The sequence below is a fragment of the Prinia subflava genome, chromosome 22, assembly GCF_021018805.1.
Source record: "Prinia subflava isolate CZ2003 ecotype Zambia chromosome 22, Cam_Psub_1.2, whole genome shotgun sequence".
Classification (NCBI taxonomy): Eukaryota; Metazoa; Chordata; class Aves; order Passeriformes; family Cisticolidae; genus Prinia; species Prinia subflava.
Window position 1 is genome coordinate 3,937,639 of NC_086268.1, and position 27,227 is coordinate 3,964,865.

At 51.1% G+C, this 27,227-nt stretch overlaps 1 protein-coding gene across 1 annotated transcript in view; it reads right to left on the reverse strand.

The window, feature by feature from the left end:
- Positions 1-79: 79 nt before the first annotated feature.
- Positions 80-27,227, reverse strand: part of JAM3 (junctional adhesion molecule 3) — a 31,965-nt gene continuing 4,817 nt past the window's right edge. The window contains exons 2-9 of the mRNA XM_063417750.1: positions 8,182-8,247; positions 7,299-7,412; positions 5,739-5,891; positions 5,367-5,569; positions 4,999-5,098; positions 4,540-4,669; positions 3,174-3,228; positions 80-2,568 (exon numbers count right to left, since the gene is read on the reverse strand). Coding sequence (XP_063273820.1) covers positions 2,533-2,568; positions 3,174-3,228; positions 4,540-4,669; positions 4,999-5,098; positions 5,367-5,569; positions 5,739-5,891; positions 7,299-7,412; positions 8,182-8,247 — 857 coding nt within the window. The 3' untranslated portion in view covers positions 80-2,532. The remainder of the gene's footprint in view (positions 2,569-3,173; positions 3,229-4,539; positions 4,670-4,998; positions 5,099-5,366; positions 5,570-5,738; positions 5,892-7,298; positions 7,413-8,181; positions 8,248-27,227) is intronic.

A 27,227-nucleotide genomic window follows, 5' to 3' on the forward strand; every position in this document is an offset into this window, starting at 1 on the left:
TGAGTTGAAAACAGGGGCTTCCCATAATTTGGCTGTTTGAAAACCACCACCAAGCCCAAACAAAAAAACCCTACAAGAATGCTTTATAGCTTGGTATTTATGTAAAACATTCTTGGCAAAGTTAACCGTAATACATTAGTACAAACCTGAATATTATTCACAAGGATACAATGAATTCCATCCCTCAGCTCTCACGAGCTGGGTGGGGAGGAGAATCATCTCCCCTTTCTCTCGTTAGAGATGCCACTGTGCATTTTAGAACTGGGAAACAAAACCAAAGAAATGAAGTTTGGATTCTTAGCTCTGCTGGTTTGTGGGACTTTGGTGGGACTGCAGATTGTGCTCCCAGAGCTACCTTGCTTCAACCCTTTCCTCTCCCTCCTTTATTGCAGGCACCCTGAAAGCAGCACAGAGGAGGAGCAGGGGATGCCCAGAGGGTGCAAAGGAATGTCAGAACAATTAGAGGCAGCAATCAGCACTGGGGGGTTTGGGTGAAGAGCTGGCATTGAGGAGAGGGAACCAGAGAGAAGCTGCAGAATAGCAGAGATGTGTGAGTTCCACAGAAAAACCCATGGTTGGGGCTGCCCCATCCTTGCCTTTAATTCCCCTGGCAAAGGGACAAGTGACAATGCTTTGTTTGGGCAAAACAAATGCAGCAATGGCATGTCCAGCAAGGGAAACAAAGCAGAGTAAAGCAGAACACGGAAAAAAAGAACACCAACAGTCCAAATCGTCAAGTATCCAAAATACTGTATACAGGAAAAGTTAAGACAACTCAATTTATATTGGAAATACAAGAACACTAAATTCTGCTACATTAAAAAACTTCCTAAACCACAGCACAGTCCTAGTGTTGCATCCACATCTTGCAGCCTGGTCTCACCCAATGCTGTTCAACACCATCAACACGGATATTTTGGGAAACACATGTTCCCCATCATTCTCTCTAAAGCCAAGAGAACCAAATTTGGTTGATTTTGCTTTTTTTTTTCTTTTTTTTCCTTTTTCCTTTACCATCTAGAGGAAGATTTCAGCTGACACTATAAAAGTGCTTTTGTGTTGAGCTTTTGCTTTCCCAACCCCAGAATCGGTGGCCTTGGCCATGTGGTTTAAACCTGCCAAGCTGCTGTAGCTGTCACACTGTGTTAGTGCTTTAGGGAACTTGCAGAGGGGCAGCAAACACTGAAGTCACTCTGTCACCTCTTTGGAACTGAGTCCAAAAGCCATCCCTGGATGTTTCTTGCCACGACAAAAACAAAATGTTGGTCACCGGCAAGAAAAGTTTGGGGTTTTTTTTCATATAAAAAAAAGTTGATAGCTCCTGCCATAAATTTACAAAAACTATCCCTGAGTGACTCTGTTCTGTGTCTGGTAAGACCTCTTGTGACAAGGAAATGGCTGAAGCTGGCTGAAGAGGAAAGAGATGCTGTTCCACCTGCAGCTTTTTGTTACACCTTGCACTAATACTGATATGCTCTGACAGTGCCACACTATACCAACGTGTGAGCTCCTCTCCTGTAGCTTCAACAGTAAAAAAATAGCTCCGTTACTCAAACACCGCTGGCATCACGTTATTTACACTTTTAAATAGAAATGTTACCTTTTCTGAAGTAATCAAAATAGATCTTTGCAAAAAATTTAGAAGGCGGGGTTTTACAAAATAAACTGGAGAAGGTAAAAAAAGCTGGAGGATCTCTCAGTACCTTTTATGGCAAATCTTAGGCCCAGGAAATTATTTGGCTTTAATTTTCCTGAAAGGGATGTCTTAGCACTGGTTCTCTGCCTCCCCTCTAAGCCTCTTTGCCCACGGAAGGACGCAGGAGCCAAGCCTGCTTTGTGCAGATTAGGAGGGGTTACCTGCGTGCACTGAGCCCTGCCCAGCAGGCAGTGCCCCTGCCCGGGGGGGTCGTGGTAAATAACAGCATTTGGGGGTGTTACACAAGGGCTGAGGGCATTAGTGGGGTTCTCACTGCCACTGGGGGCTGGCCACAGACCCCCCGTGCACCAGAGCCCAGCATAAGACAGTCACAGATGTGGAAAAGTCACCAGCCAGGCCTGGGCAATGAGCTGGGAGGAAATCCCCCAAAATCTCCCTCTTTGAAGTCCATCTGCTGCTGTATCAGCACCTTTTTTGTCCACTAGTAACACGTTACTGGTCATGTCTACCACACGTTTACCTAAAGCTTGGTTTGCACACAGTGGCTGTGTCCCTGCAGCACAAAGAGAAGGCAATTCCACAAACTTCCACAGCCCAGGCTCTTGGGAAGGATTGAGACCTTTCCTTAGTCCAAGGACAGGTTTGGGTGATCCTGTTGGTATCTCCAGAGGCAGGGGAGACGTGAGTTGGGCAGTGAGGAGTTACTTTAAACTTTGGCAAAGAAAAAAAAGGATAAACAGATAGCTAGCTATCGAGTTCTTGTGTGTTCCAAACTCTTCCAAGCGCACTTAATGAATCTTTTGCTCTTGCTTTGAGTTCCTGGAGGAGGTATTTTCACACTTGCTTTTGCTGGTTTGCAGTTTCCTTTCGGCATCTTAGATGACAAATGAAGACTTGTGTCTGAAGTCACCCTGCAACGAAACAGTTTGGGGTGTGGGCAGGATCCAGCAGCTTTCCAGGCAGCTCTCTGTTCCTGCTGCCCCCAAATGGTCGATCCAAGCTGGGTAACCATGGGGATTCTGCCCAGGCAGCTCCCATTTCCCACTGGGAAGGAGAGGGAGGCACCAGTTCCACCAGCTCCTCCTCCCGTCCTCCTCACACACCAAGGCGTGGCAGGGACATCCTCATCCCCCCACCAGTATCTCTGCTAATGGGAGAGGCTTTTTCTGGTCTTAAGCTCAGTGATCTACTCAAATCCCAAAATACAAATTCTCTCGTAAAAGCATCACGTCCTGCCCACTTAATCCAATGAAACTCATCCCAAGGGGGTCAGGCCACGAGATAACAGAGCTGCCTCTGATAGCTCCTGGCATCAGTCACTTCAGGCAACTTAAACTGTTCCTCATTTCGAAGGAAATGACTCAGCCTTCACCCTTCTGTTTTCCCTCTGTTCCCCAGCCCTGCTGCGGAGTGGAGCCCACTCTCACAAAGTCTGTAGGCCCCGAAAGCTCCTCGTCCTCTGCCCACCCTCTTCCTCTCCTGCCAGAGATGCTAAATGCAAACCCTGTGTTGTTACCTCATCATCTGTCCGGATATAGTTAACGCCATCAGGCTTTGCTGGAGTCTTGTAGCTGAAAGAAAGGGGGAAAATCTCATTTCTGGGACAGGAGGACTGCGGGATTGTGGAGGGGAGGTGCTGGGGAAGATGGAAATGAGGAGGAGGAGCTGAGGGAGAAGCAAGCAGAGAGAAACCCAGTTTGTTTTTCAAATGAGGGGTCTGTGTTTATTCTATTATTTACCATGACTGGGATTTTGTCTAAATTCCCCTTCAGCACAGGGTGAAAAGATTGCTGTGTGTTTCCCAAAGACTGCAAAGAGATAAACTGATTTCCTTCCTGGGCTCTCCTGCTCTGCTGCCTGTCACTGCCTTTCTGTGCCTCCTGTTATGTTTCTTGTGGCAATTATAAAGTTCATTTTAATCCTTCACTGCCAGAAGCCTTCAGCATTTTTCTTAGTTATAAGGAAGCACCACTTGTTTGCAATCCCACAGGAACTCAGGATTTATACACGACTGTCAAGTCCAGTGTATGCCAACCCTCAGCTGCATTTAAATGGGATATTTAGAGCTTTTTCTGAAAAACAAACGAAGCCACAGAGAAAAACAAGACAGGACTTGTACTGAAAAGCAACATTTAGCACAGAACAAATCTATCTGGTGAGAATCTTGGCTTTGCATATATTATCTCCTCTCCAGACTCTGTAAGGACATTGAGGCTTGTCTCTGATGCTAATGCTGTTGTTTTTAACATTTTCCTGTGCGCTCCAGAGCGGCTGTTTTTCATCCCAAATTTAGGTCCTCACAACCAGTGAGGCTTCCTGTAGAGAGCCTGCTCTGCTGCATCCATCCCCTGTGCATGTCCTGATGCTTCACACTCATTGTGCAGCGAGCTGTGATCATTAAACCACGGCCCTCGTTATTGCCAACAGCACAGGAGCTACTGGACAAACACCTGCAGGCATTTAGTTGTGCTGGGCCCCCTTTCCTGTGTAAAGGATGAGGATTTCAGAGCTCAGCTCCCATCCACACCACAATTCTCCCTTAGGAAAATGCCTTCCATTCCTGGAAGTGCCCGAGGCCAGGCTGGATGGAGCTCTGAGCAGCCTGGTCTAGTGAAAAATGTCCCTGTCCATGGCAGGGATTGGAGCTGGATGATCTCTAAGGTCCCAGTTCACTCTGGGATTCTGTGCTGATTCCATGAAATCAGCCTGGATGCTGCAGGCTTTTACAGCAGGGCATTGGATGCCTCAAGGACTGGCTTGGCCTGTGGACTTTGGTGAGGAATCAGGCATTGAAATCCCTTTTAGCCACTGATTTTTGTCGCCCTTCAGACTCCTCCATGCTACCTGAGGGTGCAGGGACTTGTCCAAGCAGCCCAGCTTACCTTTCCCCATTCTCTTTGCCATTTGCAAAGTATCCCCTTCTGTAGGCACAGCAGATCCCAAGAGTGATGAGCACCAGGACTGCCAGGACCACCAGGACTCCCCCGATTATCCCCCCGATATTGAGGTCATCTGGCAAAGAGAGACACCAGCACCCAGTGCTTCTTTAGGGCAGCAGCAACATTCCAGCTTCACACACACTAAAATGCCATCTCTCAAATATTTTAAGCAATAGTTCATAGGGAACTAGTGAGTCCCTAAGTTCAAGATTAAATCTGTTCATGATCTGACGTTTCCCTGCCATTTTCAGATTATTTTTATCTCCTTATGTTTGGGGCTATGAGAAAGCAGGGAAGAATTAATGCTACAGGATGTCCCCCCTCACTCCTGATGGTGATGGCAATCTATTTATGGTGATATATCAACCAGAATGGATGAAAACTGTACAGAGAGCCACTCACAGACTTCCATCTCCTGCTCCTCACACTTGGCAAAGCCAGCATCGTTTGTTGCTATGCAGGAGTAACGCCCCGTGTCACCTTTGTGCACTGCATGGAAAACCTGGGGAGGGAAAAGGGACAAAGGGAAGGGATGTGACATGAGAAAAAAGGCACCGTGAGGCTGTAAAAATGTGTATAAAAATGTATCTCTGCTAAGATCTTCTTCCATCAATCTTCCCTCTCCCAACTCGCCCAGACCCTGGCACACCTCACCTTCTTCAAATTATTCCTTCCTTGAAAGCCAGGCCATGTTTTCCTGAATTTACAAGCAACCTTAAAGATAACCTGTGCAGCCCAACAAGGCTTGATCAGATCTGTCAGGGCATTACCAGAGTGCCTGTGGCGGGGTTCAGGCTGTAGGAGGAGTTGTGGGGTTTGGTGCTGGATTTGCTGTCGGGTGACAGGGGCTCGCTGTTGCGGTACCAGCTGTAGGTGGACTTGGGGAAACCTTCATTCTCGTGGCAGTGAAGAGAGGCTGATTTGCCCACAGGGACAGCTTTAGGCACAGAGCATCTGGGAGTTGTGGGTTTCACTGCGGGAAGACACAAACCAGGTGAGTGGCACGAAATCACTTCTCAATCCTGTGCTTTCTTAGCACCATCCAAACTTTCCATTGTTTTAGACCCCCCAGAGTGTCACTTTTTGGACTCTGGAGATGCCCACAGCCCCTGCTGTCCCTGCAGAGGTGGGGGGTTGGATACCTTGCACGGTGAGCTGGATGTTGATCTCGTCGATGGTTTTGGTGTCGGCGGGCGCGGCCACCTCGCAGCGGTACGTGGCCGTGTCCATCCTCGTGGTGTTCTTGATCACCAGGGACGTCCTGCTCAGGATCTCTGCCCGGGTCACAAAGTCTCCTGACACACAGGAAACAGAGAGGAGAAATGGTGGAACCCTGGAGGCTGAGAATTTCAGGCTTTTTGTGTTAAAAGGTGCTGACCCTCAAGCAAGCACCACATTTGACTTGAGGCCTTGGAACAAGCTCCCGAGATTGAGTGATAGCACTGGGGTTGTGGGTGTGCAGTTTGAATAGAAGTGTGTGATCTCACACTTAGATTTAAGATTTTAGTGTATAGTAATACATGTGAGTGAAGATGGAAGACTTTGGGCATTGTCTGCATCCTTCCTCTTCACCTTCTTCTTCCTTCTTCTTTATGGGTTTGGGTGGTTTTCTGTAACTGGGTGAAAAAAGTCTGAACTGTGGGCCTTGGGTGGTCATTATTGGGTCAGAAATATAAATAATACAGGTGTCACTTCATTATTGGGTAATTGGCACTTAAATAACCTTGGAAAGAGTTAGAGGCACTCCATTTTACCTCACTTCTCTAATTTTCTAGTTAGAGCTCATGGCTCATGAGACTGTAAATAGATAAGAAATAATAAACAGAGTCCAAACATAAACAATGACTCCCGTGTATTAATCCCGACCCTGGCAGAGAAAAAGAAGCCAAAACCATCACAGAAAAAAGCAGGGGAATCAAGACTAATGGCTCAAGACTAAAAACCAGACGTGCTCTGGGTGTATAAATTAAGTGGCTGATCTCAGGCTCTTTTCCAGAGCCAAAGAACTCCATGCCTGAAAGCCCCAAAGGAAACCAAAGCTGCCAACCATGTCAGAGGATGAACTGGAAAGCATCACTCCAAACCTCAAACACTGTGGCAAAATCAAACTTCCAAGACAGCCTCAGGCCTTGTCTCCTTTGGAAGACGCATTTGGATGTGGCTCTTGGTCCCATCTGAAGTGCTGGAGTAATTCCAGATGGACTCAAACCCTACTGGCACTGGAGGTCTCCTATCAAGCCAGAGGCTCCTGTAATGCTCCCAGGATGCTGCAAACCCCTGGGCTGCCTCAGAAGAGGGCAGTGGCCCCTGGACACACAGATCCCTGCTGAGGTGCAGGTGGAGCCCTCAGATATTCGTGGAAAGACAGGAGGGGTCAGTGCCTGAGAGCTCAGACCCCCAGAGACCAAGCTGGGACCCACAGAAGGGAAGCTGCATCATTCCTTTCTCACCCCAAAAATATCTCCTAGGCAGGATCTCACTCCTGTGGCGCCCTACTGTGACCTGTCAATAATGAGGCAGGGAGGAAAAAACATCCTGCTCCCTCTCCATCCTGCACTTCAACTGCTGAGCTCTGTTCCAGAAGAAAGCAGCCAAACAGCCAGAGCTCCTGCCTTTAACAGGCTTGTTTGTTCCCCATTGTGCTGTTTCTAAAATCTGTTTAAAAGCTGTTTGGGAAGTCTGAGAACAAGGAGTCTTCATACCCTGCATTTTGTTGTCAAAAAACACGTAAGAGGTTTCTCCATCTCGGATTTTCTTCCACTCGATTCGGGGATCTGGCGTCACCGTGGATTTAATGATGCAGGACAGCTCAACACCTAGCAGGAGAAATGGAGGCAATCCAGATTAATGGGAAGCAGCTGTGTTTTTGCTCTGCTTTGAGCACTCTCCCTCAGTGTTTTATCAGGAGATGCTGCCCACAAAGCAGAGCCTTCTCTTTCATCTGCCTCACAAACAGAAACGCTGCTGGGTTCCAGGAGCTATTGGAAGATGGATTTTGGCCAGCAAAAATAATAGTCCAACAGATATCAGCTCGGGAGAGAAATGAACACCCTGTTCTCTGCAGGCTGGGGCTCATGGCAAACAAACCCTTCAGTCAGGGTGAGCCCACAGCCCTGTCCTGCTGAGCAGAGCCACACTGTGAGTCAGGGGTGCAGCATCTCCCTGGGGATGGACTGGGACAGAAGAACTGCACTGGAGAAACCCAGCAAGCCCTGTCCCTCTGCAGCATCTGGCATCCCACCTCCCCTGCAGAACCAGGCCCCCCTCAGGGCTGAGGAGCCTTCCCAGTGTCCCAGGGTCGCTGCAGGAGGGCCAAGAGAAAATATAAATTTGTCTCTCTGCGTATTAATTGCAAGGCAACTGCTCTTCCTTCTTTTGGGACCCAGTTCAAGAAAGCACTTAGGCAGAGACTTTGCAATGCCAGTGGCTTGCAGAGGACCTCAATAAACCATTTAAAACAGGAGACACAGACACATTCTTAGGCACTTCTCTGAATCCCAGGCTCTGGTTCTCCTAAGGAACCAGTGAGCAACGAGCCAGATTTTCCTCCATTGTTTGGCCTGATGCAGCACAGGCAGCACTCACTTTGGAATTCCTGCACCACGGGCTTGGTGTTGCTGGATGTCAGCTCCACAGCCAAGAGTCTGCAGCCTGGAAAAACAAACAGAAGGTAATAAGAAATAGCACAGCTCATAAGTCACCCAGCTAGGAACAGGCTGCCTGCTGAGAAATCATCCTGGCCAGCTCCAGGACTGACTTCCCCAGACAAAACCTCTTCCTGCCTACCAGCACAGCTCCAGCAGGCCTGAGTTTATTTAGGAGTTGTGGTGTAAATACAGGAAAATATAATTGTTAGAAGTAGCAATTAAAGAGGAAGATTAACATAATGGCACAAAGGCAGTGCCAGCACGAGCCATTTCCTTGTGCCTTGTGCTTATTTAGATGGGAAAGGAACGGTGCTAATGCAGGAGTGAAAGCTTTATTTTGAAAATTAACTTGATGGTCAGGAAAAGACAGGAAGCAGACCAAGCTGCAGAGATCCAGTCAGTTCCTGGGAGATGGAATGGGCCAGGCCTGGCCTCTAACAAATGCTGATTACATTGGCAAGCACTGCCAGTGTGGTGATGTAAAATGTGAGGCAGTAAATCACAAGAGGACTGCGATTCAGAGAAAACAGGAGTTCAGCTCTTTGGGTAGAGCCCCAGCCAGAGGGCTGGGGAGAAGGCTCAGCCATGCAACCCTGTGAGGCTCCTTAAACACCAACTTGCTTGTTCCCTTCCTGCTCTGAGCACCAACGTGTTCCCACTTAATCCAGTCATCTTCCCTCTTTTGCACATTATTTCAGCTTGAAAAATCTGCTTTCCATGTCCCTTCTGCTGTGCACCCCACCAGGGCAGGTATCAGCAGCACTCACCCAGCTCTGCTGGGTGCCCAATTCACCAACAGCTCCCCAGAGGGAGAGGGAAACAAGCAGGGAGTTCCCTGGAAGGGGAAAGTGAGGCAGACAGGATATTCTGGAACTGGGTGTTCTGGTTCTCCTCCTCTCAGGCAGACTGTGGTGCTGCCAAACCAGGCTGCTCCAAAGCCCTTCCAGGAGGAGGTTCCATGGTAGAATCAGTGCCAAAATAATCAGCTGCAGGGGCCTGCCATGGCCACATGAACAGCTCTGCTGTGACAAATCCCATCAGAAGGTTGTGGAAACCTAAGGGTGCCCACTGAGCTCGCTGGGCATTGATCAAACAGAAGGTTAAAAATGATAGAAAGCACTGCCTCAGGGACGTGAGATGTAGCTAAAGGTTAAGAGTAAAAAGCCATAACAAACATGGATAGAAAGCAGAAAAGGCAGCTGAAGGGAGATGTGGAGGAAGAAATGATCTCCAGCATGATGACACAGCTGGAAATTCCTGTGCTGGCTTTCAGGGGGGAAAGCTTTTGGGCAGAGATTGAAAGTGCAGGGGCAACATCCCTCTGGCAGCAGCCTGAGAAACACCCAAAAGCTGCAAAGTCACTCCCACTGAAAGCTCGAGGGCCTTCAACACCTAAAATCCTCCCAGCAATGTTGAAATGTTCCCTGCTGGTTCCTATTCCTCGCTGTTTGTTAAATGCTGACACTTTCCTGGGAGCCCCGGTGCTGGTACCCCAAAGGCCACCAGGGAGAGCTGGAGTTTGGCAAGGTTTAGAAAGCTGCCTTTGTGTCCAAAATCTTTGTTTCTCACACAAAAGCCACCAGCTGATGCTAACTAATAGCTGGCCCAGCCCAAACTGCTCCCAGCAGGACTCTTCCACCATTGCCCCTTCTGCACTGGACAGGGTCATGCAGCATTTGGGAGAAATCCAGTATTGAACTGAGCTGTCAGAGCTCTGGACTTTGGTCCTCCCCAGCCAGGAGCTGGCCTAAGCAGTAATTTCTGCACGTCTGTTTTGAAGCAGAGTCCATTTTCCTAAGAGTTGCTGTTTCCAGACCTCCCCCCTGAAAGCAGGGAATTGTGCCAGACGATGCCAAAGCTTTCCCTTCCCTCTGTTCATCACGGAATCATGGAATGCTTTGGGTTGGAAGGGACCTTAGAGATCCTCCAGTCCCACCCCTGCCATGGGCAGGGACTCCTTCCACCATCCCAGGCTGCTCCAGCCTGGCCTTGGGCACTGCCAGGGATCCAGGGGCAGCCACAGCTGCTCTGGGCACCTGTGCCAGGGCCTGCCCACCCTCACAGGGAGGAATTTGTCCTAATATCCAATCTATCCAATCTATTCTGCCAGCTGGAATCCATCCCCCCTTGTCTTGTCACTATCTGCTCTTGCAAAAAGTCCCCTGATCCTCCAGGTGTTCTGTCTGGAGCTCTGATCCTCAGGAGCACAAACAGATTCCACTGATCCCAGCACTCCCCCAGAGCATGGGAAGCTGCTAATTCCCACAAGACAAGGCACAATTTGGGGAAAATCCTTTTGAAGTCTTCGGAAATGTTTCCAGCAACAGTGAAACACGGCATTTGAGTGCCTCTGCTGTGAGACTGCTGCTTCTGGAACCAAGAATTTAACTGAGAGCCCAGGCCTGAGCACTCAGCTGATCTGAGTGGGTTCTGGCTGGCCTCCTGCTCTGGACCAGTTTTAGATTTTTATGGATCTTTGCTTGCACAATATCTCTTTCTGGAAAAGTGCTGTCCCATCAAATACACATGGCAACAGTCCTACATCTGCTGTAGTTAGAATATCTGTTCAGCTGAAGGTGGGGACAGAAAACCACAGAGCTGTGCCTCTGTGGGAGTTATGGCTCCAGAAATATTCACTCCAGGACAGCAGGACTCCATCAGACTCCAGCCCCATCTCATTTTTCAGAAACTGCTCACAGCAGGCTTTTTCTCACCCACTAAACACAAGAGATTCAGGTCTATCCCTCAGGCACAAAGCAGGATGACAACAAATTTTAGACAGAAGCTGAGTCCTTGGAGACTGTGTGAGAGGTTCTGACATTATTACGTGTATTGACCGTGGGCAGAGATCAATGTGGCTGCTTAAATCACTGCTAAGGCAGATTTATTCCTCTCTGTGTGCCAGAATACTGCAAGTAGCATGTTCTAAATTAAAAGAAGGTGACAGCAAAGCAAAACAAAAAGCTGAACTGACCATACAGACTGTACAGCAAGAGAGGAATGCCTTTCTAAAACCCTGCTCTGTTGGCAAGGGTTGTCTCTTTGTTTTGTTTTCTGTTAAATCATCATTAGTGCTTAAGCCACCTTCTAAAAGGTGTTCCTTCAGGCTCCTTCCAGCCCAGCACAAATGAGCAGCAAAGGGTTTGTGCTATGGAAATCTCACTTCAAAGGCTGCCTCAGCAGCCAGGGTTTGGAGAACAGCTGGAATTGCATTCTCTCTCCAGAGCAGCGTGTGTGCCACAGCACCAGCACCCACCACAGCCGTATGTTCCCTGAATTCCCACCAGATCCATATGTGCTGCACCTCCCAGCTCCTACCGGGTCTCCATAGGCTGCAAAATCCCAAATCCTACCAGATCTCTATGTTCTAACCTCCTGAATACCTACCAGCTCTGTATGTGCTGCAGACTCAGCCAGACATATGGTTGAATCCCAAATGTCATCAGTTCTCCAAAATAGAATCCAGGACAAGGCACTGAAGTCTATAGCATATTCTTATGGCACTTTTTTTTCTTCTTTTTTTTTCAGCTAAAAAGATCCAGCCCATGCTTGTTACTGTGACTCATGGTATCTGAATCATTTTAAAATGCTATACTGAAGAAAAAAAAACAGCTTTAGAGGCGACTCTGTGCGTTAAATCTCCTTTCTACTGTTCAAAGCCAAGCCTGACCTTCCATATCCTTCCACCTCGACGTCTTTTTGAAAGCTCTAGGCAGAAATTTGAAGAGGAGGTGAGGTAATGTGTTCCAGGGAAAGGGAGGGGATGACCAGGAGAGAGTTTGGGAGAAGTTGCTGGCAGCATCCTGCGCTGCAGCCCCGCTCGGAGCCGCGCTCGCCGTTATCTGATACAGTAATTTTAGTTAATGCACTGTCAGGCACAGGCAGTACAAAACCACGCAGCTGTATTTAAACACCTGCCCACCAAAGCAACAAAAATACGCCTTGCTCGAGGTGTCCATCATCACTGAGCCCTGGCTTGATTTGCAATTCAAAGTGTGTCTAAGCCATGTGGGAATGCTGCAATAAACCACATGCCTTGTTAAGCATCCCTGTGTTCTGGTTACTCGGTGCAGCAGGAGTGAGGGGTTGTGGGGTGTTCAAACATGTTTGCTGAACCCTCTGCATGTCAGCACCCTCAGGGCTGCCCGTCTGGAGGTGCCTCTGGAGCATCCATCCATCCATCCATCCATCCATCCATCCATCCATCCATCCATCCATCCATCCATCCATCCATCCCTCCATCCATCCCTCCATCCATCCATCCATCCATCCATCCATCCCTCCATCCATCCATCCATCCGTCCATCCATCATCCATCCATCCCTCCATCCATCCATCCATCCGTCCATCCATCATCCATCCATCCATCCATCCATCCATCCATCCATCCATCCATCCACCCATCCCTCCATCCGTCCATCATCCATCCATCCATCCATCCATCCATCCATCCATCCCTCCATCCATCCCTCCATCCATCCCTCCATCCATCGTCCGTCCGTCCATCCACCCTTGGTGCCGGGAGCAGCAAGGACAAGGCCAGCTCAGCCCAGCTCTGCACAGAGCAGCGCAGGGGAGCTGGGAAGGGCAGCCAGGCTGGCCCCAGGGCTGGCCCTGCCTCTCAGAGCGCTGTGTGTGCAGCAGGGAGGAAGCTGACTGTGAAATGTTTGGGAAACCTCCGGAGGAAGAGCAGAGGAAGCCACACAGAGCTGGATTGGGCAAGACAAGGAGAGGGGAGGCTGCGTTCCTGCCCTCAGCTCATTTTGAGGAAATCACCATAAGCCCTTTCAGGAGCATCTCACCATCTGCCTGGAAATATCCATCCTTTTGTCTCCAGAGCTGCAGGCTCTTTATCCCCCCTCCTCTCTGTTCCCAGTGTGTCCCATTGCAATTCCACAATCAGACTTGTGCAGGTGCTGCAGGACAGACAGCACAGCGTGGCACAGGAATGAGGGACCAGAGTGTCTCAGGCACTTTGTGGTGAAGTTTTTTTTTGGGCTTCCTTTGTCCAACCGTCTGTGTGGAACTTCAGGAACAGCAAACCTACTTGTGACAGATGAAGACTGGATTTATAAAGGGTGAATAAATGTTTTGTGGCACTCGGTTTTAACTTCCACTCCTTTCCTCCAGCCCAAATGTTGGTGCTGTGTTTGCTCTGGCCCCTAAGTGGAGGCTGAAAGCCCCTTGGAGCTGACAGGAGGGAGCAGGCAGGTGGATGGGCTGTGTTTGCTCAGTGACCCCAGCGAGCCACGTGCCTTTTTTATTCCATTTTTCCATGGCACCTCCCTGAGCTCAGCCTTGACTCCGGGGTGGGCTGCCCTGCTGGAGAACAATGTAGATGTGCAAAGAGAGATTAGTGAACAAAAGCTTAGGAGTGTCTCCGTTCAAATTAAGTAACAGATGGACATGGTCTGTGTGGGAGCTGATAATGGTTATAAAAAGGCCATCACCAGACTGTGGCCAGCCCACCCTGGAAAAAACCCACTCAGTCGTAAATCCTCTCTGCTGTTATAGCTGCTGGTGCGAGTAAGGCTTTATTTTTACCAGCTACCATAAACCAGCATGACTTATTTTAAGATGCATGGCTTGTACTGCTCAGCTAAAAGGGTGCCAGCTCTCTGATAGACACCTCCCAACAGAGATGTGCCCGCCTGGGCAGGGAACACGAGGCAGAACTCACCCAGAGGAGGCAATGCAGCCTTACAGAGCAGTGTTTGGCATCCACGTGGCTCTGGGCTTTGCTTTCCTCCTCTCTCAGGGAGCTCACTCGTGGCACTCCTGTGAAATGCTGATCAGGAGGGGGCTCTGGTGGTCCCAGCAGGAGCAGGACCCCAGAGGATGAAGCTGTGTGGAACACCACCGGGTATTTGCATTCATGTGAAGGTGTAAGAACTTGGGATTTTGCCCTTAATTCACTCTCTTCCTGCTCACCAGTACAGAAGGTGAGGAGATGCCTGACTTTAAACAGGGTACGTGCAGTTCTGGAACGAAATCTTAACCTGTTTAAATCTCCTGATTTAAATCTCCTGACTCAAACTGGGACCTTAAAGACCTGACTGCATTTGCTGCAGAGAGGGCTCATTAGCACCCAGGCCACGAACACAGGCTTTTTTCTTCCATTTCTTTTTCTTTTTTAGTTTTTTCTTTCCTCCTCCTTCTATTCTTCTTTGTTTTCCTTTTTTTTTCCCCTTCCTTTTGGACAGCGGGATTTACTGTTCCACCTCCTAACCAGACAGCAAAGCACACCCACCCTGAGGAGTGGAACAGGAGATATGGAACCCTCTTAGGTCAAAAGCCTCTCTGCAAAGCAGCTCCTTCTGCAGCCAAACACTCCTCCTGTCTCCCAGGCGGGCAGGGAAGCGTAGGTGTTGCTGGGAAGACCACACAGAGCTTTCTGATGGTTTCCCTGAGCCTGGTTTCGTCATGTTGGGGTGCAGCTGCAGACAGGCTGTCTCAAATCACCCTCTGACCAGGCCTCCTGCAGCGCAGAATTTCACAACCTTGGCCTGCTGTGGCATTGCAGCGTGGGTAGAGATGAGATGTTAAGGTCCTGCAGATTGGCACCTTCACAGAAACGACCCCACTTTATTAAAATGGGGTCTCCTCTGCCCCAACAGAGGTTGCTGGAGGCTCCAGCCCCACAAAGGGACCCTCACGCTGCTGCCATCAAGGAGAAGATGGACATTTATACTCCATGTAATACCCTGCAGATGTGGCTGTACAAGCCTTGCCCAACATCTTAATCTGGGCCTGATGTGGGCCTGGCTCTCCTGTTTTCCCAAGCTCATCCCCTGGGTTCTGGCTCTTCTCCTGGAAAGGACTGACTGTATGTGCAAGTCAGGAAGGAAGCAATATTTGTGTGGATGACTAATACCCAATCTTAAAAGAGATTAGGATGGAAGCAGAAAGGACTCGGGAGTTTCCAGCATGTCAGATTGCATCTCTCTCTGGAATATACTTCAGGCCAACTTCAGCTCAGAGAGAGGATGGAAAGAGCTGGAATTTGCCCCTCAGAATCAGGGATGAAGGGCAGAGGGGGGAACAGAGAGGAAGCATGAACAGGAAAGTTACTACCATTCCCTGCATCCCTGAATTGTTCCTTCCTTCCCAACAAACCTGAGGCTGAACTGAAAGTCTCATTTCCCTTGTGTGAGCAACAGGGAACACGGCATGGAGCTTTCAGGGGATTAGTCCTGCCCACACCCCTTCTTTGCCTTGCTGCTGGCCTCTGGGGTCAAGCCCCTCACACAGATACTTTGGGCTTCCAGAGTTAGGCTGAGTCTCCAGGAGGGAAAAACAGGGGCAAGGTGGTCTTGCTGTGTGGTTCTGAGGCAGGAGAGCTTCTCCTTACAGCTGCACCAAGGTCTTGGCAAAAAAAACCAGAGGAGAAATCTGGATCACTTGGCCAGGAATGCATCAAACCAGCCAGGATGTGCTCAGTGCTGGCCTTGCCATTTTCATTAACAAATGGGCAGCCTAATTACACCTTCACACTGGGCTGGCTCGCAGCCAACACCAGGGAAATCAGTGCAAAAAACGGGACATGAGAGGACCCCAGGAGGGCAGCTCATCCACACCTCTGCTTTAGGGCATGAAAACCCCAGGGGTGCAGCTGGCAGGGCCCCTGGAGCCCTGAGGAAGCCCAGGGTCTCCTGTGCAGTGTTTTCCCCATCATTTCCATCTGCCCAAGTGCTGAACACTCCTCAGCTGAGCCTCAGTCCCTCCACATCCAGCGTCCCCTGGAACTCAGTAAGGATGTACAGTTCCAGTTCACTGGAGGAAGAAAATGAGGAATGGAAATCACAGGAAGAGCACAGGCACACGTTATCTCAGGCAGCAGTGGATATGGCACTCTGTGACCTGTTTACCAGATGAGAATGCCTTGCAGCAGCAAATCCCAGCAACAAAGATGGTGAGCACTGCAGAGCAGTGGGAACTTCCACACAGGGCAGGTTTGAAACCAACCCTTCCTGCCTATTCCCACTTGCCTCCCATTGTTTCCTCAGCCAGCCCTAGGAGCTGCCATGCAGGCACATCCTACGTTATTTCTCACTTCAGCAAGTCCCCTTCCTCCCCAAAGTGGCAGATGCCGGTACCAAATTAGTGCAAAGTGGGAGGGAGCCAGCAGATAACTCTCAAAAGAGCCAGGGGCAATGGTGTTCCTGCTGTCCTCTCCCTTCCTCCCAGCAGGACTCTCCTGGCAGCAGACAGATGCTGAGGGATGAAATCCAGGACAGAGCGGGGTCAGCAAGACGTGACAGGGATCTACGGCCAATGTCAGGGAGAGGGAATGAACTCCAGCAGGAAAAGGGGAAAGTTCCTTTATTTTTGGCTCAGGTGGGAATTTGACTCAAGGATTGCTGAGAATCTCAGAAGCCACGGTGACGTTTTCCAGGCTGGGTGCCAGCTGAGGCACAGACTTGATCTCAGCAGGTATTTGACTTCCCTGGGAGCTGGGATGCTCAGTACCTGCCTGACCCTGCCTTCTGATGAGGACACACATCTCAGAAGCTGCCTGCAATGCAAAGACAGGAAATAAGCGGATATGCTATCAGCACCAGGCTTTGCAGTGCTCCTTAGTGTCTGGCTGTGTCCCAACCATCAATACAGAGACTTGCAGGGGTTTAGCCTATAATCCTCTATTCCTCTGTCTGTGACTCTAATCTCCTGATCCTCCCTTCTCCTCCAGCCTAGAGCTTGACCAGCAAAACACGGATCCGAGGTTCTGCTTATTGAAGACCAACCATGTCATCTTCCTGTGGAAAATGGGAGTTGGGAAGAGAGCAGCAGTCATCAGAGCCAAGAGCCGGGAGTAGGCTGGAGAAGGGAACAGGAGAGGGCGTGAGCAAGCACACAGAGAAATCATTTATGACAAGACTGAAAGCAGCTCTCGTCTTAAGAACATTTCCTCCAATTTCACAGTGTAATTTTTGCCTTTTTTTTTCCCCCCAGCGTGCGTGTAATTCCAGCCCCGGGTACAAACCGCAATTGTCCCACTGATGCGCCGGGCAAAAATGCATCCAAAGGGAGGCTGCAGGAGCCTGGCTGCAGGAGCCTGGCTGCAGGAGCCTGGCTGCAGGCACCCAGGGAACATCCCCAGCTGCCTGTGAGCATTGCAAGAGCTCGCAGTGATCCCACTGCCGTCATTCCAGGCGGCAGAGCCGGGGCCGGCCTCCGCCAGGCTGCTTTGAAGCTCTGCAGCGAATCTGTCAGAACAAAGGAGGCAGCCCCAGCGAGCGGGGAAAGGAACTCAGGCCCAGAGATGTGATTTTAGGGGCAGCCCTGGATCACAGGAGCAGATCTGAGAAGACTTCTCTTGTTAACATCACCTTGAGTGAGCGCAGGCTGCCAACCTGTGCGGGGAGAAGCGCCGCGGGGCTCAGGGGAGATTATTTTCTTAGGAAGCGCACCGGGGAATTAAAGGGAGCCCAAGTGAAGTCACAGACAGATAAAGATGAAAAGCCTGACACACAGAGCTATTAGGAAGATGCCAGCATAAATGAGCAGGGGGAGAGGGAAGGGAGTAATGCTGTGTCAGAGCAAAGAGGACAAAACCCATCCTGGCTCGTCCCAGCCTGGATTCCTGAGCAGGGCAAGTCTGTTTAACAGAGCAGAAATGAGTCTTGGCACGCAGGGGTTAAAAGATAACTTGTCCTGGGGGAGTTGAATTAGCCACATATCTGGGAACCAACTTCTCCCAGACCCTGACTTGTTTTTCTCCTTAAACATCATCTGCAGCTATTTTTAGCGGGGAATTTTCTCAGCCGAGTGCTCCCAGTTGAGTGCTGGTCAGAGGCCCTTTCCCAGGGAGGCACGGGCCCAGCAGCACGTGCTGGTCCCTGCTTCAGCTCAGCTCTGTGCCACTGTCCTGCCCTCTCTGGGCTTCGTGTGTCACACTGCCAGCTCTCTCCTGAGGCGTGGGGACAGTCCCCACCCCACTTAACATGTTAAATCCCCTCAAAAAGCCAGGGGAGGGTACAAAGTCAGAAACAGCTAAAAGGGTAACGTGCCTGGAGGCTTTAGCAGCATGAATGGCAAAAGAGGTGGGAAGGAGATGGAAAGAAATGATTGGGCTACATTAATAACAGGATCTGCTTCTCAGGACTCAAATCTATTTGGATTTGTTCCAGCTCCTCCGAGGGAAACCATGGAAGCCTTTATTGTTCCTAAAAGTTGCGACTAAATTCGGACTTTATGAAGCTTAAGGAAATACCTCTCAGAGGACAATCTCGCTGGAAACAAATGAGGTAACTCCCTTCCTCTCCTCTGCTTTTCTTGGGGCCTTCATTCTTCCTTGGCCAAAACCCCAAGCTGTCCATCAGCCCATGGGTGCCTGGCTCCTGGCTGCTCAGCCTCCAGCACTGCTATCTGTCTGCCTGCCTGCAATTAGCAATGTGTCACAGGATGTCTGCGCTGGTTCTCAGCGAGGCAACGCTTGTAACTCCTTTTATCTACAGCTTGATTTAATACCTGCCTGCCTGAGATCGGCACGGAAATCAAAAGGCCAGATCAGGGCGCACGGGTGGACAAATTGAGTAAAGCAGGAGCAAACCCCTGGCTTGTCTGTGCTAATGTGCAGCTCAGGCTGGGGAGATGGGAGGATTGAGCTCTGGGGATGCACAGCAGAGCCACAGTCAGGAAGGTCCCTGTAACAATGGCCCCTTCTTGGTCAGTGTATCTGTTCCCTGTGTGTCTTGGAGTCGTGTCAGCGAAGCAAACAGATTGGGAACATATTTGCACTCCCCACAGCAGCACAGCAGCCAGCCCTGACACAGAGGAGCAGGCTGGGCTCCTGGCTGCTCCGTGCCTCGTGCCAAGTTTCCAGCTCTGCTCGGAACCTGCGGCCCAGCCCTGCTCTGGCAGGGGGAGAGCACAGGCAGGGAATGCTCAGCTCACAGAGCCTGGCAGGACAGGGTAGCCAGGCTGAGCTCACCTGCGCTCCTCTGAGGATTCCCAGGTGACACCGAGCCTGGCACGGCGTGGCTTTGCCCTCTGCACAGAGCAACAGGGGCCCAGGGCAGCAGGAGCACAGACAGCACACAGATGCTGCACAAGGCCTCGTCCCTGTGGCAAGAGCTGCCTGCAAAAGGCTCCCCCCAGGCCTGCAGGGATCCCAGGATTCCTCTCCTGACCTTGGTGTACGCATTCCAGCACATGGCACTTAACCTCTGAGGCTCCTCTGAAAATCCCCGCGCCAGCGTTTCACGGATGAGTGTGCATCCCCTCACATCTGCCCCCTGCATCAGATGCTGCCAGCGCCTCTCTCTCTCTCCTGGCTCTGCTCCCAGCTGAAGGACAGACAATAGGCATTTGAATCCAGTCTCCACTTCCCCTCCCAAACAGCCCGGGGAGATGGCATATCAGAGATGCCAGCCAGCGACAAGCCTCCCCAGAGCCTGGCCTGCCCTCCCCTCCCACAGCTCAGCCCCACCGCTGCAGGGCTCACTGGGCACCCAGGCCAGCTCTGCTGGGCACGTCCTGCCACCCTCCAGCTACCAACCAAGGGAGTCTCCTCTCAGCTCTGCTGCTGCCAAAATCAACTGGACCATCCTGGATTCCCAACCTGCCGGCCACAGCACCGGTCAGTGGCCTCTCCTGGACCCCTGTGCCCTGCCAGCTCTCCTGAAACACCCTGCTCACCTCCTGGGCCTCTCCTGGACCCCTGTGCCCTGCCAGCTCTCCTGAAACACCCTGCTCACCTCCTGCGCCTCTCCTGGACCCCTGTGCCCTGCCAGCTCACTGCAAACACCCTGCCCACCTCCTGCGCCTCTCCTGGACCCCTGTGCCCTGCCAGCTCACTGCAAACACCCTGCTCACCTCCTGGGCCTCTCCTGGACCCCTGTGCCCTGCCAGCTCACTGCAAACACCCTGCCCACCTCCTGGGCCTCTCCTGGACCCCTGTGCCCTGCCAGCTCTCCTGAAACACCCTGCCCACCTCCTGGGGCTCTCCTGGACCCCTGTGCCCTGCCAGCTCACCTGAAACACCCTGCCCACCTCCTGGGGCTCTCCTGGACCCCTGTGCCCTGCCAGCTCACCTGAAACACCCTGCCCTCCTCCTGGGGCTCTCCTGGACCTCTGTGCCCTGCCAGCTCACTGCAAACACCCTGCCCACCTCCTGGGCCTCTCCTGCTCACTCTCAGCAGCATCCACCTGTAATTAAGTGATCTGGGTTCCAGAGGTTCAACCAGGGTATGGCAGAGCTGTCCTGGATTGTCCTGAAGAACCATTTTCCATCTTTCTAGAAATAGCTCTGCTTCTGGAGCCATTCAGCCTGCTTGGCACCACTCCTGCTGCTTCAGAGATAACAACAGAGAGTGAGAAAAACCTGTCTAGACACCATTTACCTTCCATGGACTCCCAGTGCCACATCAAAGCACCTCTTCAAACAAGACTGCAAACTGGCCAGGTAATACTGCCCAGCCCTCCTGTGCCTGTTCCAGCCAGAGGCAAGGACTCATCCCATCATGCTCCAGAGTTTATCTTTAATCCAGGCCCTTCTGACAACAGGAAGAGAGGGAGGATGAAAAATCTCATTACAGACACATCAACAGAAGTCACCTGGCTTCCCACTCCCTGGGTGGGGGCTGTTTCCCTTCTGCTCAGGGCCCAGATACAAGCTGAGATCTCACCTGTCTCCTCTGGCAGGCTGCAACCCCTCAGCTCCTCTCAGGAGCTGCCACACACTTGTCACACTTGTCCCTTCTGCTCAGCTGCTGGACCCCTCACCTTCCCAGAGCCACGTGTGTGAACGCTGGGCAAGCTTTGCTCCAGGATCACAGAATATCCTCCTGTGACACCCAGGGAAAGGGAGGACAGCACTCAGCTTTGTCCACCACGTCACTGTCATGGCACACAGGAGCTCAGGTGGATGCTCAGGATACCTTGAAAGCAAGGAGGGAATTTCAGGTTTCTCCAGCACAAGTCAGTTGAAGTCCCTGCTGTGGGGAAGCACCTGGCACTGGAATCAAGCACTGGCCCCATGCAGCCACCACGAGAGCAACATCTCTCTCATTATTTTAATCAGGGTCCTTTGAAATACTTTCTGTGTGAGAGACAGCTAAGAAAATCCCGTCTGGCTTTATTCTGTCTCAGGCAGAAACAGCCTTTATTTAGCAAACTGCTGCTAACAGCTCTGTCTCATTAGTCAGTGTTTAGGGAACCAGGCTGCAATTGTTCTGAAGTCTGGCATTGCAGAAAGAGCCTTGATAATGAGGTCTACAGGAGACGATTCCTCCTGACAGCCCCACAATGACCTAGAAATCCTACTTAATTCCCCGTCAGGGAAAAGTGCTGAGTAACAGCGAGGTGCAGAGGCACTGGGGGCTGATCCGAGAGGGAGCTGCAGCCTCTGCTCATGCTTGGGGCTGGGATGGAAGCCCAGGGTGGCAGAGACAGCCCTGCCCAGCTGCAGCAGCTCCCCAGAGAGAGCCCAAGGGGCAGAAACACGGGGCTTGCTGTGGCAAGGTTTGCAGCCTCATCTGTGAGAGGCTTGGCACCACGCAGAGAGCTGGGAGCAGAAGTCCCTGATAACACAACAGGAGGAGGCATTTGGAAAATCGACAGCAGCACCTGGATCTGGGCTTCTCAGGGCACGAGGCACTGCCTCCTCTGGATCGTGCTCGCCTGCAAACTGCACCAAAACCCTGCCAAGGAACTCCCTGGCTCAAACAGCTCCACTTTTACCTCTGAACCTACACGTGGCATGGCTGGGAGCTCACCAGCTCCAGAGCCTGTGCATAGAGCAGCCTCTGGAGCTGCACAGGTGCCGCCCCAGGACGGGGGATGCACAGTGTGCATGCCTGGGGTGCTCTGGAACTGCACAGGTGCCGTCCCCAGGACGGGGGATGCACAGTGTGCATGCCTGGGGTGCTCTGGAGCTGCACAGGTGCCATCCCCAGGACGGGGGATGCACAGTGTGTGTACCCTGGGGTGCTCTGGAGCTGCACAGGTGCCATCCCCAGGACGGGGGATGCACAGTGTGCATGCCTGGGGTGCTGGTGAGCACCTGACACGTTCTGCCCCAGCTTCTTCCCCCCATTCCCTCGGAGGAGCAGGCAGCAGGCTGGGGCAGGCTCAGCCCACGGACACCCCACCTTCAAGTGGTTTTCATCCCACAGGCAGCACGTGGACATGGCCAGCAACCTCTGGGCTGGGTGGCCCAGGGCCAGCTGGGCCAGAAGGTGAGGCAGGGGGACGTAGCAGGAACGTGGGCTGGATACAGCTGACCCTGAAGACCACCCCCAGCGCAGACCCTCCCAGGCATGTGCCTGCCACCTGTTCCAGCCAGCAGACAGGGGGCTAAGGCAGGAATTCTGGAGCTGAATGCAGGGTCTGTTCAGGAGGGTCTGGGGACTCCCACCCACAGGAGGCTGAGGGTGCTGTGCCCCCGGCACAGGAATGCAGCTCAGCCCATCACGGGCCGGGCTGTGTGCACGGCACTGTTTGAAGCACAGCTCAAACGTGCAAAGGATTGCTGCAAAAAAAAAAAATCTAAAAAAAAAAAAAAAAAAGAAATGCGCAAATGAAATCACCAGCCGAAACAGTGTCTAGAGACAACCCCAGCCAAGTCCCTCGAATGTCAGCAGCAGAAGGAGGGCTCAGAAATGGAGAACCCGGCTCAGTCTGTGCCGGCTCTGCTGGCACACACAGAGGAGCTGCCTCAGAGACATGAGGAAAAGACATATGCTGAGAAGGGAAGGCCCAGCTTTATTTTACCAGCCTCTGTTCCCACCCAAGATGTGCTTTAAAGACTGCCTTGCAAAGTAGGAATTAACTCCAAAGGTGCCTGTGCATATTCCTTGCTCTCATCCCCTTATCAGTCATCTCCAGCCTGCTCTGAGCCAGAAGATGAAAGGATCCTAACACCACTTATCTTCCCACTTAAGAACATGCTTAAAAGCTTGCTCCTAAAGAACAGGACACTCAAGCCTGGGGAAGCAGCTGTAAATTCTGCAAATGGGCTTCCTTGCATTTCTTTGGAGGAGCTACTGCTTCTCAATGAGGGGCACAGATACCAAGAGGAAACTCGGGAGGGGAGGAAAGAGGGAAGCCTTTATAGCCAAAGGAGTCTTTGCCTCATGTCCAGGACGTGGAGCTGAGTGATAGATGTGAGACTTATGGCATGTGTGCCTCAGAAGTGACTGAGGACGAGCCAGGAATTGAAAAGCTCTGGGGAAATATGGAACAGCCAGAATTATGCCACATTTGTCATCCAAAACCACGCTCTCCTCGGGATTGTGCAGTGTCACAGCCAGCAAAGGTTAGGGATCCCCTTGCATGCTGCAGGCAGAGCTCTGCATCCAACCCTGCTCCAGGACTAAGCCTCGAGGCCAGGACCTCTCCCACACAGCCCCGTGTCTGAATCTGACCCGCAGCTCCCCTCTTTGTAGAGCTGCTTGTAACCACGCTGAACCTGGCTCCAGCTTGCTTTTGTCATTTAATAGCTGAGTCAAACTGTCAAAACAGCCAAACAGAATCTGTTCCAAGTGTTTGCAGAAAGAGGGGGATCAAGGAGCAGCAGAACATCAGGAGCCTGCCCAGGCAGGGAGAACAATCCCTATTGTGGACCAGCAGCGGGATGCTGGTGGGCAATGATCACGCCTTGGGATGTGGGGAAAGAGCCTCCAAACCCTGCAGTGCTCAGGAATAAACTGGAATCTGGAGTCCCCTGTGCCCCCTGGCAAAGCCCCAGCCCTGCAGGAGGATCAGCCTTGATCACAGCTCAGCTGTTGGCTTGCAGGACCCCAGGAGCAGTTGGCAGTGGGAGAGGGGGGTACCGGAGTGCCTCGGGAGCTGCTGCCAGCCCCAGCACGGACTTCAAAGGGCTCAGCTCGCCCTGCTGTGTGGGAGGGGACAGCTGTGTGCTGGCCAGCCCCACCAGGGCATTTCTGCTGGCAGCAGGGAGGGGTTGGTACCTGGTGTGAGCTCCCCTGCAGCACACGCCAGGCAGCTCCAGCAGGCAGAGCGCCGCACGGCCCTGAGATTTATGGGCTGCTGAAAAGTGGCCAAAAGGAAGGGAAAACACCGGCTCCAGAAGGATGTTTACCAACTCAAACAGCCAGTTCTGCTTGAGGGAGAGCCCACGAGGCTCAGTAGGCGATTACAAGGCACTCTGCCAGTTCAAAGGCAACTCCATCAGCTCTGAAGGAGATAAGGCATCTCCTCCCTGGGAAATCAGAGCAGCCCCATCCACAGGCACTGAACACCACCTCAGCAGAGCAGCTCAAAGCAGGCAGGGAGGGAAAGCAGCACCTCCTGTGCTGTAGGAGCCTCTAGACCAACAAGGAGATCCGTGGTGGGCAAAGCCAACCTGTTCCACGGCTCCTGTGTCCAACCCCAACAGCGAACACGGAGCAGTCACACTAACAGGGGGTGCACGGCTCCTTCCACTCTGCTGGCACCTGAACACCTCAGCAAGGTGCTGGTACCTAAAAACCTCAACAAGCCCTTCCTCCAAGGGCTCCCAAAGGCTGGGGAAGCCAGGGCTGGACCAGAGCTCAGAGCTGGGACTTCCCTTTCCAAGATGCTCAGGTCCTCCCTAGCACAGAGCGGATGTTTTCCAAGCTCTAAAAATAACCAGCTCCAAACAACGTGCTGGGCACAAAGAAATATTTACCTTCAAGCTTTCGCTGAAAATCAATACGGAAGAAAAAGATTAAAGCAAAGACTTCAGTGTGTATTAAAAGTAGCTGTTGATCAGTTCCTTTTGAGGGGATAAAAGCTATTTGACAGGAGCAGCAAGAGCTGCAGGACTCTGCAACACCTTCCCCGCCGTGTGAGCTGCCGGAAATCATTCAGGAGAGTGTCAGCAGCCAGAGGCTCAGGAGGAAGTCCATTAGCAGGCAGAATCTCCTTAATGGACCCTGGGGTACACGGGGAAAGCTGCTGTGGACACAGGGGCTCCTTCCAGCGCCACGATTCACACAGCCAGTGATCATCCCACGCTCCCAGGAACGCTCCTCACCTTTATGCAGCCTGATAGCACCATGGATTAATCTTTTGGGGAGCTTCCAGTGAGTGAGGACACAAATTGGGACAGTGAGTTTTTGCTTTTTCTTCCTCCTTTTTTGTTTTTTTTGTCAGCCCCCAGCAAACAGCCGTGAACAGGAGCTGTTCTGTAATGCAGGTAACAGCAGCAACATCCATCAAACCTCTGTTTTCCAAGGATAACACCCTGGCAAAACAACAAAATTCTGTCTCCATGGGTGATTTTGGGGCTGAAAGATCTTGTCCATTCACACACAGGAAAAATCATTAAGTTCTCTGCTGTGCAGCCACCTCCACTCGAGGTTTGAGAGAACACACAGCCACCCTGGAGGGATGAAAAGTGGCAGGAACCTTTCTGCTGGGAATAAAAAGCAGGACTGCTGTGCAGAGCTCTGTTTCTCTGCTAAAAGGTAAGCCTGGCTCTCAAAAGAGCTCTCCTCCATGACCTTGCTTGCCAGCTTTATTCTGTGTTGCTAATGAAACACAACTCCTGACTTCCTTTGGGTACGTGGGATTTTCATGTGCTCCTTCAGCAACCACTGAAGGATCTCATGGTTGTACATCTTGAGACAGACTGGGCAAGAGTGTCTCAAAAATGGCAACTTAATTAGATGTCTCGAGGGGAGAGAGCAGGGAAGCCAGGTGCTTTCAACAGACCTGGAATTTTTGAAGTATTTTAATCCCACCCTTCAAAACGGAGCCTAAAAGTGTCCTGATTTACGTTCTCTCTGTCGAATACTGGCCACTTACATAAGAAATTGCCCAAAAGTTTATTAAGGCAGGGATTTTCAGAGAAGGTCATGGGCATTAGAAACCCAGCCTAGTAATGGGAACAAATCCCCTTAGATTTCAGTGGATTTCTCCAGCTCAGCACAAAATCTTACCTAGGCCACCAAAATATATTTTTAATAGCGTGATTAAGAATCTTGAAATACTGCTGAACACTGTCCACTGCTGCCTTTTAGCCACATGCCAAAGACAGAGTAAGCCCCTGGCATGCTGCAGTTTTAAAGCTCAGTGTCTTCAAATGAGCCAGCTGTGCCCAAAGGAATTAAGAGGACCCTTAAAAACCCCACTGATCTCACATTTGTGCTCTAATAATCAGGTACATGGAAGGGAGTAGGTTTGAGCGTGTTCTGGCTTTAACTCTGAAATCCCGAGGATTTATGCCTTAAAAAAAGAAAAGAAAACCTTAAGCATTATCTGAACACAATTTAATTTCATCTACTTCATCTATTGGTGCTCTGAAAAAACCTTAATTTCCCTTTGTAACTGAGTCTTAAACCCTGTGCTCCAGCCCGTGAGGGGCACCACAGAGCCCAATACCTGGGATTACTTATACTGACAAGTAAATCTTGCATGACAGAACAACCCCCATTAATTTTTCCAGCTTATCTGAAGTACCTGTGGGCTGTCAGGTTACGACATGTATGTGGCTTAGTTTCTCTTTGATTAGCCCATGCCAGCCCAGAGCTGACTGGACTCTCATCTGACAGGTCTCAGCATTTTGCAGGCGAGTTCCTGGGAATCTGACCCAACCACGCTCTCAGAAGCTGGAGAAATTTCTGAAATATTCATTGTTTTGGGGTTCTTTTGGTTGGTTTTGGTGGGTTTTTTTGTTTGGTTGGTTGGTGGTTTTTTGGTGTGGTTTTTTGTTTGTTTGTTTGTTTGTGTGTGTGTTTGTTTGTTTGGTTTTTTTTGTTAGTTTGTTTCATGTCAACTCCCATTTATAATTTTTGCTCTTGCCTCTGCTGCTCTTTTCTCTGCCTCTTTTCTGCTTTGGAACATGCACCTAAAGCACTTTCCTCCAATCCCCAACACAGCAGAGAAGCACTTCTGACGAGACACTGAGGACCTCCCTCTCCAAACCTCACTTTTTGCATATTGGGGTATTTTTCTAAGCCATTTGAAGGCCTGGCTGAGGATGTTGCTCTGAAGAACAGGACCCCAGCTCCGTTTGCAGCTGTCTTGGTGCTGCCCTCCCTGTGCTGGACAGCT